General features: G+C 41.4%; 1 protein-coding gene across 1 annotated transcript in view; it reads left to right on the forward strand.

The window, feature by feature from the left end:
• Positions 1 to 13084, forward strand: part of TPST1 (tyrosylprotein sulfotransferase 1) — an 87444-nt gene that overhangs the window by 30483 nt on the left and 43877 nt on the right. The window contains exon 2 of the mRNA XM_080681759.1: positions 853 to 1798. Within this exon, the coding sequence (XP_080537885.1) occupies positions 954 to 1798 (845 nt within the window). The 5' untranslated portion in view covers positions 853 to 953. The remainder of the gene's footprint in view (positions 1 to 852; positions 1799 to 13084) is intronic.

Consider the following 13084-nt stretch of genomic DNA (forward strand, 5'->3'; position numbering starts at 1 on the left):
CTTGACTCTGGTTCCCATGGCACGCCCCAGACTCTGACAGGAAGAAGATTTTCATATACATTTTACTAATTTTCTTTCATCTCTGACACTTCTATTATAGAGAAAGGGCAAATAGCAATATTAAAATATTTCCTCTAATTAATTTCCTTTTAATGTGCACGAATTTCGTGCACCGGGTTACTAGTTTTCTATAAGGCCTTTATAGCTTCCTCAGGTAGACTTAATTTGTTGCTTTTAATTCTACTTCCATTGTCCACTGTGCTTATTTTTACTAAGGCTCTGATCGCATTTTATTGTCATTGTTTGCATATCTGTCTGTTCACAAGATTTTGTTTCCTGAGAGCATGGGTCACTGCACTGCTGTCCTTTTCAAAGTTTATCCTCAGCCAAGCCCAAGTATCTGTCCTGTAGTACCCAAATAAATAATTTGTGGGATGAATAAATTGAATGTGTGTTAAAGATTTAGAAGTTGTATATTTTTTTATAATTTCTCTTCATAGTAGAATGTGGAGATAATGACTTTTGGGGGATGAATCAAATCTAAATACCAGACATGAGCCTTGGGTTAGACTCCAGATATACTTGGGCATACTAAATATTCACTTGATTCACTGATGGAAATAGTTTTATTAGATTTTCCATTTTGTGCATAGTTTCAGAATTGTCAGATTATGAAGCTGTTTCTGATTGGAAATGTTGATTTATTTTTGCTCTCACTTTTGTATATTTGTGTTCTAAGAATATTCAAGGATCTAAGAGCTTCGGCTTCTTTCTAGCTAAAATGTTATCACTGTAACTGATGACTAATTTATAAACAATCTTAATAATATAACTATTTCCTTTTCCTATTAGATGTTGATCATCTTTCTGGAAAAGAATCTCCATGGCCTGAACATTTTCTGGAAATAATTTTGAGCAAAATATCTGTTTAATAAAAAGATAACCACATCAAGATGGTTGCAAAACTGAAGCAGAACTTACTATTGGCATGTCTGGTGATTAGTTCTGTGACTGTGTTTTACTTGGGCCAACACGCCATGGAATGCCATCACCGAATAGAGGAACGTAGTCAGCCTCTCAAATTGGAAAGCACAAAGATGACTGTGCGAACTGGCCTGGACATCAAAGCCAACAAAACCTTTGCCTATCACAAAGATATGCCTTTAATTTTTATTGGAGGTGTGCCTCGGAGTGGAACCACACTCATGAGGGCCATGTTAGATGCACATCCTGATATTCGCTGTGGAGAGGAAACCAGGGTCATTCCCCGAATCCTGGCCCTGAAGCAGATGTGGTCACGGTCGAGTAAAGAGAAAATACGCTTGGATGAGGCTGGTGTCACCGATGAAGTCCTAGATTCTGCCATGCAAGCCTTCTTACTAGAAATCATTGTTAAGCATGGGGAGCCAGCTCCTTATTTATGTAATAAAGATCCTTTTGCCCTGAAGTCCTTAACTTACCTTGCTAGATTATTTCCCAATGCCAAATTTCTCCTGATGGTCCGAGATGGCCGGGCGTCAGTACATTCAATGATTTCTCGAAAAGTTACTATAGCTGGGTTTGACCTGAACAGCTACAGGGACTGTTTGACCAAGTGGAATCGTGCCATAGAAACCATGTATAACCAGTGTATGGAGGTTGGCTATAAAAAATGCATGCTAGTTCACTATGAACAACTTGTCTTACATCCTGAACGGTGGATGCGAACACTCTTAAAGTTCCTCCATATTCCGTGGAACCACTCAGTATTACACCATGAAGAGATGATTGGGAAAGCTGGGGGAGTATCTCTGTCAAAGTGAGTAGATGTTATGTTTTTATTTTGACCCTATATTTAGCTAATAAAGATGTATTTGTGTATGTATATATACTAGAGGCTTGGTGCATGAAATTCATGCATGGGTAGGGTCCCTAGGCCTGGCCGGCAATCAGGTTCAATCAGGTTCCCCACCTTCTGGCCTCCCCGCCTCCTCCTTCCCTTGCTCCCTCAGCGCCCTGCTGCCACTGGTCCTCCGCCATGTTCCACACTGCGCCCTGGTGGTCAGTGCATGTCACAGTGAGCGATTCAACTCCCGAACTTCATTTTATAGGTAGGAAGACTGAGTCAGAAAAATCAAAATGATTTACTCAAATTCAGATGGCAAGGCCAGAATTGGAATCCATGCCGTGGTCTCAGTGGGTTAGCGTCTTTCTTGTGGCATTTTATTACATGTAGTGCTTCTTTTGTCATCTGATGGATACATCCTCTTTTGATTTATACAACAGGCTAGAGGATCTCTGAAATTTGGAAGCTTAATCCATACAAGGAGTCCCTTAGATTCAAATACTTCTAAAACTATTACATTTTCCCCTTTCTTATGAAGTGACTAGAGGCCCGGTGCACGAAAATTTGTACACTCCAGATGGGGGGGTCCCTCAGCCCGGCCTGCACCCTCTTGCAGTCCGGGAGCCCTTGGGGGATGTCCAGCTGATAGCTTAGGTGGGGAGCGGGCCTAAGCTGCAGTCTGGCCTCTGTCTGCGGGAGGCGACTGGCAGGCCGATTGGGGGCTAGCACCAGCTGCCGGCCCTGCCTTCCATTGCCCCACTGCCACCACTGCTGGTTGCTGTCACACCTTCTGATCACTGTTCCCTCCCTCTGCCTGCTGGCACCTGCCTTGGCTGGCCTGGTGTTGCCTGCTTGCCGGCCCCACCCCCCTCCAACTGGTTATTCCGCTATTCAGTCGATTTGCATATTAGGCTTTTATTATATAGGATATAGGATAATTAGGGTACCCTGACTTGATCTGACAACCTGACTTGATGACTTACATATCTCAAATGAGGATGTAAATATGGAGACTACTCTCCTTGTGCAGCAGTTGGAAGAACTAGTTTTTCCCAAGCAAGTGCAGTTGCTTTTTCTGAGCAGCTTGAACTCTTTTTGTAAAATAATCTCAACTCATTATTTCCATGCTGTCCAATAAATCACAAATTCAGAACGCTTTAAATAAAAAAAGGAGCCAAAACCGGTTTGGCTCAGTGGATAGAGCGTCGGCCTGCGGACTGAAGGGTCCCGGGTTCGATTCCGGTCAAGGGCATGTGCCTTGGTTGCGGGCACATCCCCAGTGGGGGGTGTGCAGGAGGCAGCTGATCGATGTTTCTCTCTCATCGATGTTTCTAGCTCTCTATCCCTCTCCCTTCCTCTCTGTAAAATATCAATAAAATATATTAAAAAAAAAAAAAGGAGACTACTGTTAAATTTATTTTATTTTATTTTTTTATATTTTTTTATTGATTTTTTACAGAGAGGAAGGGAGAGGGATAGAGAATTAGAAACATCGATAAGAGAGAAACATCAATCAGCTGCCTCCTGCACACCCTGCACTGGGGATGTGCCCACAACCAAGGTACATGCCCTTGACCGGAATCAAACCTGGGACCCTTCAGTCCACAGGCTGACGCTCTATCCACTGAGCCAAACTGGTCAGGGCACTACTGTTAAATTTAGGAAGCAGCTCCTCATGAAGAAAAGTTGATTAGAACAATTTTATTTATTTTTTTCTCATTTATAAAAGTAGTATTTACTCCCTGTAAAAAAAAGCAGTGTACTTCCCTTGTGTAACCTGCCTGTCCTGACAGAGGAATATCTTGATTTGTTTCCAAAGTATATAGAACTTGTACAGTCAATATTGATTCTTCATGTAGACAATTTGAAAGGAAAAGCTGCCTTTCTGCACCTAGCTTTTAGTTATTAATTACAAACTATTAGGTATCATCACTCTAGTGGCTATAGTTTATTTTTATTGATTCAGATAAATTACAGCTCTAGCTACTGTTATCACAGTTTATTGTTTTTCCCTTCCAGATAATAGACCATAACTAATTTCTAATCACCTGTAGACCATAACTAATTTCTAATCACCTGTGGTCTTAGGTAAGCCTTTCACTTTGTGTGCTTGTATGTTGACCCAGAGATTCTGATGCTAGTTCCTTCTGTTACTATAAAATAAGCCTATTAGACTCCCCAGTCTTTCCAAGTGGGGATTAAAGAGATATGCTCAAGTTATATGTGGTGGAAATCAGGAAAATATAATTTTGCATATATATTTACTACGTTTAAGTCAAATGTGAAGACCAAGGAAGTTCATAGACATTTCGAATGAATGGATTTCAGAAGGGAAAGAAACCTTAGCATTTAGTATATGGAATGAACACCCAGTGAGGTCCTATGCTTTGTCAAGAGTCACAAATGGCAGAACCATGAGTAGAACTTCCAATGCTTATTCCCAAGACACTTGCCACCATATGAGTTAGTAAAAATTAAGGTATAACATATAGTAAATATGTAAATATTCAGTGTACAATTTGATGAATGTTTACATCTGTATACATTTGTATAATCAACATCCATATCAAGATACAGAAAACTACTAGCACCCAGCGGTGATATGAGGTTGTATGCGAAGTTCAAAAACAATTATTCTTGCTTGTTTTTGAACTTCATATAAATGCAATTGTAACTATTATTTTGTGCCTGGCTTCTTTTATTTAACATGAGATTCACCCATAATATAGTAAACTAGAGGCCCGTTGCACCAAGATTCGTGCAATAGGCCTTCCTTCCCCTGGCTGCTGGCACTGGTTTTCCTCCAGCACCCGGGACCCAGGCCTTTGCTACGGCCACAGCAGAGAAGCCAAGCCTTGAGGCTAGGTTTCTCCACTCCAGCCGCAGCGAGGCTTGGCTTCTCCGCTCTGGCCATAGCAGAGAAGCCAAGCCTCTTCAGTCTTCAGTCTTCAGTTGTCTTCAGTCTTCAGTCTTCGCTCGGGCCGGAGCCTGTAGTCTTCACTCCGTGCCTGCGTATGAAAATTAACCCTCCATCTTTGTTGGGTAAATTTGCATACTCACTCCTGATTGGCTGGTGGGCGTCATGGAGGTATGGTCAATTTGCATCTTTCTCTTTTATTAGTGTAAATTAGAAGCCCAGTGCACGAAATTCATGCACGGGTAGGGTCCTTAGTGGATGCTGGCTGCCGGCTAGGGCCTCCCTTCCCTGGCTGCCGGCTGCCGGCCAGGGCCTTCCTTTGTTCTGTGCTGCCCCCTGGTGGTCAGCACACGTCATAGCAAGTGATCAAACTCCTGGTTGGTCGAACTCCCGAGGGGACACTTTGTATATTAGGCATACATATATATATACACACACACACACACACACAAACATACTAGAGGCCCAGTGCATGAAATTCGTGCACGGTGGGGGGGGGGTGTCCCTCAGCACAGCCTGCACCCTCTCCAATCTGGGACCCCTCAAGGGATGTCTGACTGCCCGTTTAGGCCCGATTCCGATAGGATCAGGCCTAAACGGGCAGTCGGACATCCCTCTCACAATCCAGGACTGCTGGCTCCCAACTGTTCACCTGCCTGACTTCTTGATTGCCCCTAACCGCTTCTGACTGCCAGCCTGATCACCCCCTAACCACTCCCCTGCCAGCCTGTTGATGCCTAACTGCTCCCCTGCCAGCCTGTTTGCCTCTAACTACCCTCCCCTGCAGGGCTGGTCACCCCTAGCTGCCCTCCCCTGCAGGCCTGGTCACCCCTAACTGCTCTCCCCTGCAGGACTGGGTCCCCCCCAACTGCCCTTCCCTGCAGGCCTCGTTGCCCCCAACTTCCCTCCTCTGCCAGCCTGGTCACCCCTCACTTCCCTCCTCTGCACGCTTGATCACCCCCAACTGCCCTCCCTTGCAGGCCTGGTCCCTCCCAACAGCCCTCCCCTGCTGGCCTGATCGCCCACAACTACCCTCCCTTGCAGACCTGGTTCCTCCCAACTGCCCTCCCCTGCTGGCCATCTTGTGGTGGCCATCTTGTGTGTTGGAGTGACGGTCAATTTGCATATTATTCTTTTATTAGATAGGATAGAGGCCTGGTGCACAGGTGGGGGCTGACTGGTTTGCCCTGAAGGGTGTCCCAGATCAGGGTGGGGGTTCCCTTGGGGCATGAAGTGGCCTGGGCGAGGGGCCTGTGGTGGTTTGCAGGCCGTCCACACCCCCCGGCGACCCAAGCGGAGGCCCTGGATTCTGGGATTTATTTATCTTCTGTAATTGAAACTTTGTAGCCTTGAGTGGAGCCAAGCCTCCTGCTTGCTCTGTGGCCACAGCCATTTTTGTTGGGATTTATTTATCTTCTATAATTGAAACTTTGTAGCCTTAAGCGGAGGCCATGGCAGGCCAGGGCAGGTGGAAAGCATGGCTTCCTCCATTGCCGGGGAAACCCAGGCCTCCTGTTCTCTCTGTGGCCACAGCCATCTATTTGGGTTAATTTGCATACCCGCTCCTGATTGGGTGGTGGGCGTGGCTTGTGTGTGTAGCAGAGGTATGGTCAATTTTCATATTACTCTTTTATTAGATAGGATATAGATAGATAGTAGTAGTTTATTCTTCCAAATTAATAGAGTAGAAAAAGGAAAAAAAAACAAGACATTTTAAAATGTGTTTTTGCCTTTATCTTTCAAGAAATATTTGTGTAGCCATTTTGACTCAGTGGATAGAATGTTTGCCTGTGGACTGAAGGGTCCCAGGTTCAATTCCGGTTATGGGCACATGCCCGGGTTACGGGCTTGGAACCCAGTAGGGGGCATGCAGGAGGCAGCCAATTGATTTTTCTCTCACCATTGAAGTTTCTATCTCTCGCTCCCTCTTTCTTCCTCTCTGAAATCGATGAATGTGAGTGTCCCCCCCAACGTCCCGCGTGGTTCAGGGTTCAGGTTCAGGGTTTGGGCTCTGGAGAAGGCCGCACACAAATGAAAGAGACTAGAAAATATTAATTTGGAAATATTGGGGGCCAGGCGGGAGCCCAGCTCAAGAGGAAGGACTCCGCTTTGCTCCAGCCTTTCGATCCCTTTTATTCAGGTTTTGGGATACACCCATAGCCCTTAGGCAGGCGATTCCAATAATAGCCAATCAGTAAGGATTTACGTAAGAATAAAAGGTGGAAGTTGCTTCAGCTCCCTTTGTCTCAACTAGACAGTGGGTGCTTGGCTCTGACCTTTCAGAGCCTTCAAGGTTAACCAGCCTTCTGGGTTCCTTGTCCACACCTCTCTGCTAGTGAAGGCAATTGGCGGCTTCCAACAAATGAAAATTTTTTTTTAAAAGGAAAATAAATGTTTGTGTAGAAAGGCAGGGGGAGTACAGTATAAGGAAAATACTTTATGCAAATAGATGTATTGCAGAAGAATTCTCCCAGTGATTGAATATGGAAGAGGATCTTGCTGATTAGTGAATGGTATCTACTGCTGAGACCTGCTTCTCAAATATTTTGAGTAAGAAATAGAAGTAAGTGTTAGATCCATCCACCACCATGTTCACCTTTCAGTAAGCTCTTTACATTGCTCTTTTTTCATGAATTGTGGAATTTTTGTGGAATTTCAGCCATTTCCATCTGGGAATACTCAAGAAGTTACTAGAATGTACAGTTGTTTCTACTATTAGACTCATTAAGGTACTATAAAATTACCTGGAACAAATAAAAATCAGTAAAAATAACAAAAAAGCCCACCAAAGGTATACTCAAGGATGAGAGAACGGATTAGCCAAAAAATTTACTAGGTCAGAAACAAAGTCAGAAAAACAAAACAATGTAATGATAATGCTTAAACAGAACAAGTACATGAATCACAACTATAATTCAGAGAGAAGTGTGTCCACTCTTAGAACAGAAATGAATATATAACTCTTAAGCACAAATAGGTTAGAATGACAAATATAATAGCAGGGTAAGTACCAGAGAATAAGAACTTGATAACTGACAACTCTAAAGCTTCTAATAAGAAAAAACAACTAGAAATCAGATCCATAGCAAGGGAAGATTAAATAAGTGAAAACAATACAAAAAAGTTTTTAAAAATGGAAATATTTTTGAGGAGGTACAAAGAATAGAGATTTAAGAATAACAAGAATATTATGAGCAAATTAAGACAAAGACAGGCTATATTCCTATAAATTATGATCACTTCTACAGCATGTAAAATTAATAGCATGCAAATTAGGATTACCTGAGCTCAACTAGCTCAGATTAAAATATCCCAGAAGAACTTTATAAATATTACATTTTTTCCATTAAATTATCAGAGCCGAAACCAGTTTGGCTCAGTGGACAGAGCGTCGGCCTGCGGACTGAAAGGTCCTGGGTTCGATTCCGGTCAAGGGCATGTACCTTGGTTGCGGGCACATCCTCAGTGGGAGGTGTGCAGGAGGCAGCTGATCGATGTTTCTCTCTCATCGATGTTTCTAGCTCTCTATCTCTCTCCCTTCCTCTCTGTGAAATATCAATAAAATATATTTAAAAAAACAAAACCCATATTTAAAACAAAATTATCAGAGAACAAGCCTATTTACTTTGGATTACTTATCCTTTGTGAAGGCAGTAAATCTATCTTTATAAAACCAGTTGTTAATCAAATACCATCTAAGAGGAATGCCTTTGGAGTTGTGGAAATCACTGTGCTTCTCTTTCAAATCAAACTGAAGAGATAAGTAGCTGAGAACCCTTAGCTGGAGAAGGGTGATTGAATAAACAGGGACTATAATTGACAACAAAACAGGTTGCTAAAGGAAAACAGCAGAGGAAAAAGTATATATTTCAGAATATGTCAGTGAAGAATGAGAAGTAGAATAAGAATGTAAATTAATAAAGCACAATTTGTATTTTATTGAAGAATATGGCAATTGATGACAAAAAGTAAAAGTTGGGTATTAGATTATTTATTAATTTAGATTAGGTGTCTGCAAAAAATAGAGATCCAAAATAACAATGGTTTTAAACAAAATAGTGGCTAATTATATAAAAGAAGACATACCAAGGCTGCTTCAGCTTTTGGCTCCAACATCCTAATGGTCCAAGTTGGAGCTCTGGTCCTATCATCTATGTCTTAAACAGCAGGGTTGGAGTAGAGTGGGCAAATAAGAAGGGGCATTTAGTACTTTTTTAGGATATTTCCTAATAGCTTGCAGGTAGCTCTTCTTGCATTCCATTGGCCATAACTTAAGTTTTATGACCATATATAAAAGGGGGGTGGGGAAATGTAGTCTTTATTCCAAGTGACCATGCGCCCAACTGAGAGTTGGTGTTCTTTTAACTAAGAGGAATAGATTAGATATTAGGGTAGGCAGATAGCAGTCTCTGCTACTCTACTGAGTACCTACTATGTGCTAGGAACAATGTTAAGGTGTCTGGTTGAAAATTACATGTGATCTAATGGAAGAAGCAGATTCATATATAGTCATACACCACATAATGACATTTTGGTCATTGTCATTGATGGACCGCATTTATGACAGTGGTCCCATAAAATTGTAATGGAGCTGAAAAGTTCCTATTGCCTCCTGATGTCATTGCTGTAATAATGTTACAGTGTGCTTGTGTTTTAAGTTAAGTATTATTACAAAGGAGTCAAAAGTAAAAAAAAAAAATTAAAAAGTTTATAAAGTAAAAATGTTACAGCTAAGGTTAATTTCTTACTGAAGAAAGAAAAATATTTTAAAAAATAAATTTAGTATAACCTAAGCATACAGTGTTTATAAAGTGCACGGTACCAGTGGTTGGCAAACTACGGCTCGCGAGCCGCAGTTTGCCGCTCTGTTGACTAATGAGTTTGCCGACCACTGTGCTATACCATAATCCTAGGTATGTAGTAGTCTAGATCATCTAGGTTTATGGAAGTACATTCTATAATATTTGCACAATGACAAGATTTCCTAACAACTTATCCCTGTCATTAAGTGACGCATGACCGTACAATACAACACTAAGTACTATGGGAATCCAAGAAGACATACCTAACTCAGTCTGGTTTATTCAGGAAGGCTTTCCTGAAAGATATGGTATCAAACTGAGAAATAAAAGTAGCATTTATCAACCTTGGCACTGTTATTTGGGGCGGTAATTCTCCGTTGTGGGGCCCTCTTGTACATTATGGGATGTTTAGCACATCCTTGGCCTAACTCAAGAGATGCTAGTAACAGCTCCCACTCCAAAGTGTGACAACTAACAATGATCTAGACATTGCCAAATGCCCTTGGAGTGGGAGGGGGGGAGGGAGGCTATTACCTCTCCCCACTCCTGTTGAGAACCATTGACCTAAAGCAGTGGTTCTCAACCTTTCTAATGCCACGACCCTTTAATACAGTTCCTCATGTTGTGGTGACCCCCAACCATAAAATTATTTTCGTTGCTACTTCATAACTGTAATTTTGCTACTGTTATGAATCGTAATGTAAATATCTGTGTTTTCCGATGGTCTTAGGCGACCCTGCTAGCAGTTCTCAACCTGTGGGTCGCCTAAGTAGCAAAATTACAGTTATGAAGTAGCAACGAAAATAATTTTATGGTTGGGGTCACCACAACATGAGGAACTGTATTAAAGGGTCGCGGCATTAGAAAGGTTGAGAACCACTGCCTAAATGAAGAATGCTTTAACAGATAAAAGAGAACATTTCAGTTTTGATCAACAGGATATTGTGCTCCTTGGGTTACCCATGGTTGGAGTGCAGTAGTTCTTTCTTGAATGTCCAGAATATCTTTCTCTTCTTCACCTAATGAGCCATAAAGAAATATTACTCCTGGGAGCAGCCTGTGCCTTGCTCTAGTCCTACAACTGTGCAAAGAGAAGAGGTGAGAAGGAGGACTTCCTGTGGTGTCACTCCTGGCCCACCCTAGGGGCACAGAGAGACCTAGGGAACAACACCTGACCTGGGGACCCTGTCCTCCCACAACCCAGTGTAGTGGAAGTCACCCAAGCTCAGTCCCACATGGACTCCTAATGTGGCATTTGTTTCTCATAGCGTAATCTATTTCTTAAACATTAAATAAAACAAAACCAGGCAGTAATCATTTGGAAGTTACAATACTGGCAAATTTACAAGGATGAGAAACATTGTGGTATTTATGAGGAACTATAGGCAGTTTGGTGTTGCTACAGAGTTTATTTTCAGTCAGGAGGTAGTGGGAAATAAGATCTGAGAGAGTTGATGGGGACCAGGCTTTGAAAGACCTTTTATTTTATGCTAAAGACTTTGAATTTTATCCTGTAGACTGGTTGCTTCATACTTCTCTTATTAGTGGGACATTTTTTTCAAATGAAATTTCATAAGAAATCTTGGTATTAAAAATGCTTAGATGTGAGGTGGCTCTGGTTGAGGCAACATTTAATTTTGCTTGCATCTAACAAAACTGAAGTGAAACTCATGGAATTATAAAACTTCTGTTTTCTTTTCAAAAGAAAAAACTGATTATGATATCCTCTTAAATTTTATAGAAGTAATAAAAATGTTAAGAGGTTGGGATTATAGTCGTTTTTAAAAGATTATAAGTAGTTTTAATAGGCATACGTTTGACCTTTTAGTGTGTAAAATGTTAACCTAAAAAACCAAAGTGAAAGGTAACAAGGATTGCAATCTAGGGGCACAGATCTAGGCAGAAACCCAAATTGTGTCCCAATTTCAGGGTTAAGGCAACAAGTTTCTCTGAGAAAAAGGAGGGGAAATAATTACACAAATGGAAGAAATTTCCTTTGGTGCTGTCAATTAAGAGTAATTCTAGAAATCACTCTTCATGAATCTCATTTCTATCCTCTAACTCTTAAGTGATCCTTTTTTTTGTCATGAAAGATAGTGTCACCAACCCCTGTGGGTCACAGACCCCAAATCGTGCTTATTCTACCTAGTGTGGCTCACACCAATAGGATGAGACTGCATTCTGTCAAACAGGTCAGAAGCACTAATCTTTGGCCAAGGAATGGAGAAGGATGAGCTCGTGCTATAAAAATCCCTTCTCCCCGATTCTGAAGAATTAGGAAAGTTTTAAAAGCTGTGTGTGTGTGAGGGGGGACTTGAAAGGGGAGGCTGTCAGGTTTAGGGGTGAAGTGTGTGGTTTCCAAGGGAGCATGCACTGTTCCCAAACATGCTTGGAACATGCCTAACCATACATTGCCTGTTTTATTTTAATTTTAAATCTCTATTCTTGGGCATGATTTTTAGTATGCTAATGAAGAAAAGTTTTTCAAAAGGATGCTTGGGAGGGGGTTTTAGATGCCATTTTGGATCTTTCTGGTGCAAACTAGTTTCTTAGTTACAGTTCATGATTCCTTCCAGCAGGTTTACTAGTAGCTATCCCTGGAATTTCTACCTGTTTTTGACAAGTTCAGCCTGCTTTTGTCATGGGTTATCTTGGAGAGAATACAAGGAAGTCAGTAGAAGTTTAAAGATGAACTAATGATGTGGTGGCACAACCCAGTGACAAGTGCATCTACGTTTTATACTATTTCTGTCTCTTTTAGTCCAAGATGACAGTGTTGCTGCTGATAAACTTTTCTCAAAAACTGTGTGGGTTCTCTAAATCTCATTGGAATTCATTGGAATGGATAATAGTTTATGCCCACAAATCTCTTTGAAATAAACTCTGTCTTACTTGGGGCTCCTGCTGGGATGGCCAAAGGATAATGTGCTTAAACTTCCTAGAGGCCTTTTGGTGCAATTGAGAGGACCCGGGAGGCATACCCCTAATTTGTTTAAAGGATTCTTTGTATGACTGAATTATTGGGAGCCATTTTAGAAGCAGTCTACCACAAAGATTAACTTTTATCTAATTGAAGTAGTCATATGATTTTTTTCTCCCTTAGGCTACTAATATAGTAAGTTACATTAATAGACTATCTCAGGGTCCACAAAGCTATAGTAATAACAAGAGTATGGTACTTGCATAAAACAGACACACAGGCCAATGGGACAGACTAGAGAGCCCATAGATATCTCTATGTATATACAGTCAACTAATCTTTGCCAGTAAGAATATACAATGGGGAAAGGATAGTCTCTTGAATAAATGGTGCTGGGAAACCTGGATATCCATATACAAAAGAATGAAATTGAACCCTAATCTTACACTATACACAGAAATCAACCTGAAGTGAATTAAACTTAACCATAAGACCTGAAACCATAAAACTCACAGAAGAATACATAGGGGAAAACTTCTTGACATTGGTCTTGGCAATGATTTTTAGTAGTATATATGACATCAAAAGCACAGGCAGTGAAAGTAAAAGTAGCCGTGGTG

The sequence above is a fragment of the Plecotus auritus genome (assembly GCF_963455305.1).
Source record: "Plecotus auritus genome assembly, chromosome: 7".
Taxonomy (NCBI): Eukaryota; Metazoa; Chordata; class Mammalia; order Chiroptera; family Vespertilionidae; genus Plecotus; species Plecotus auritus.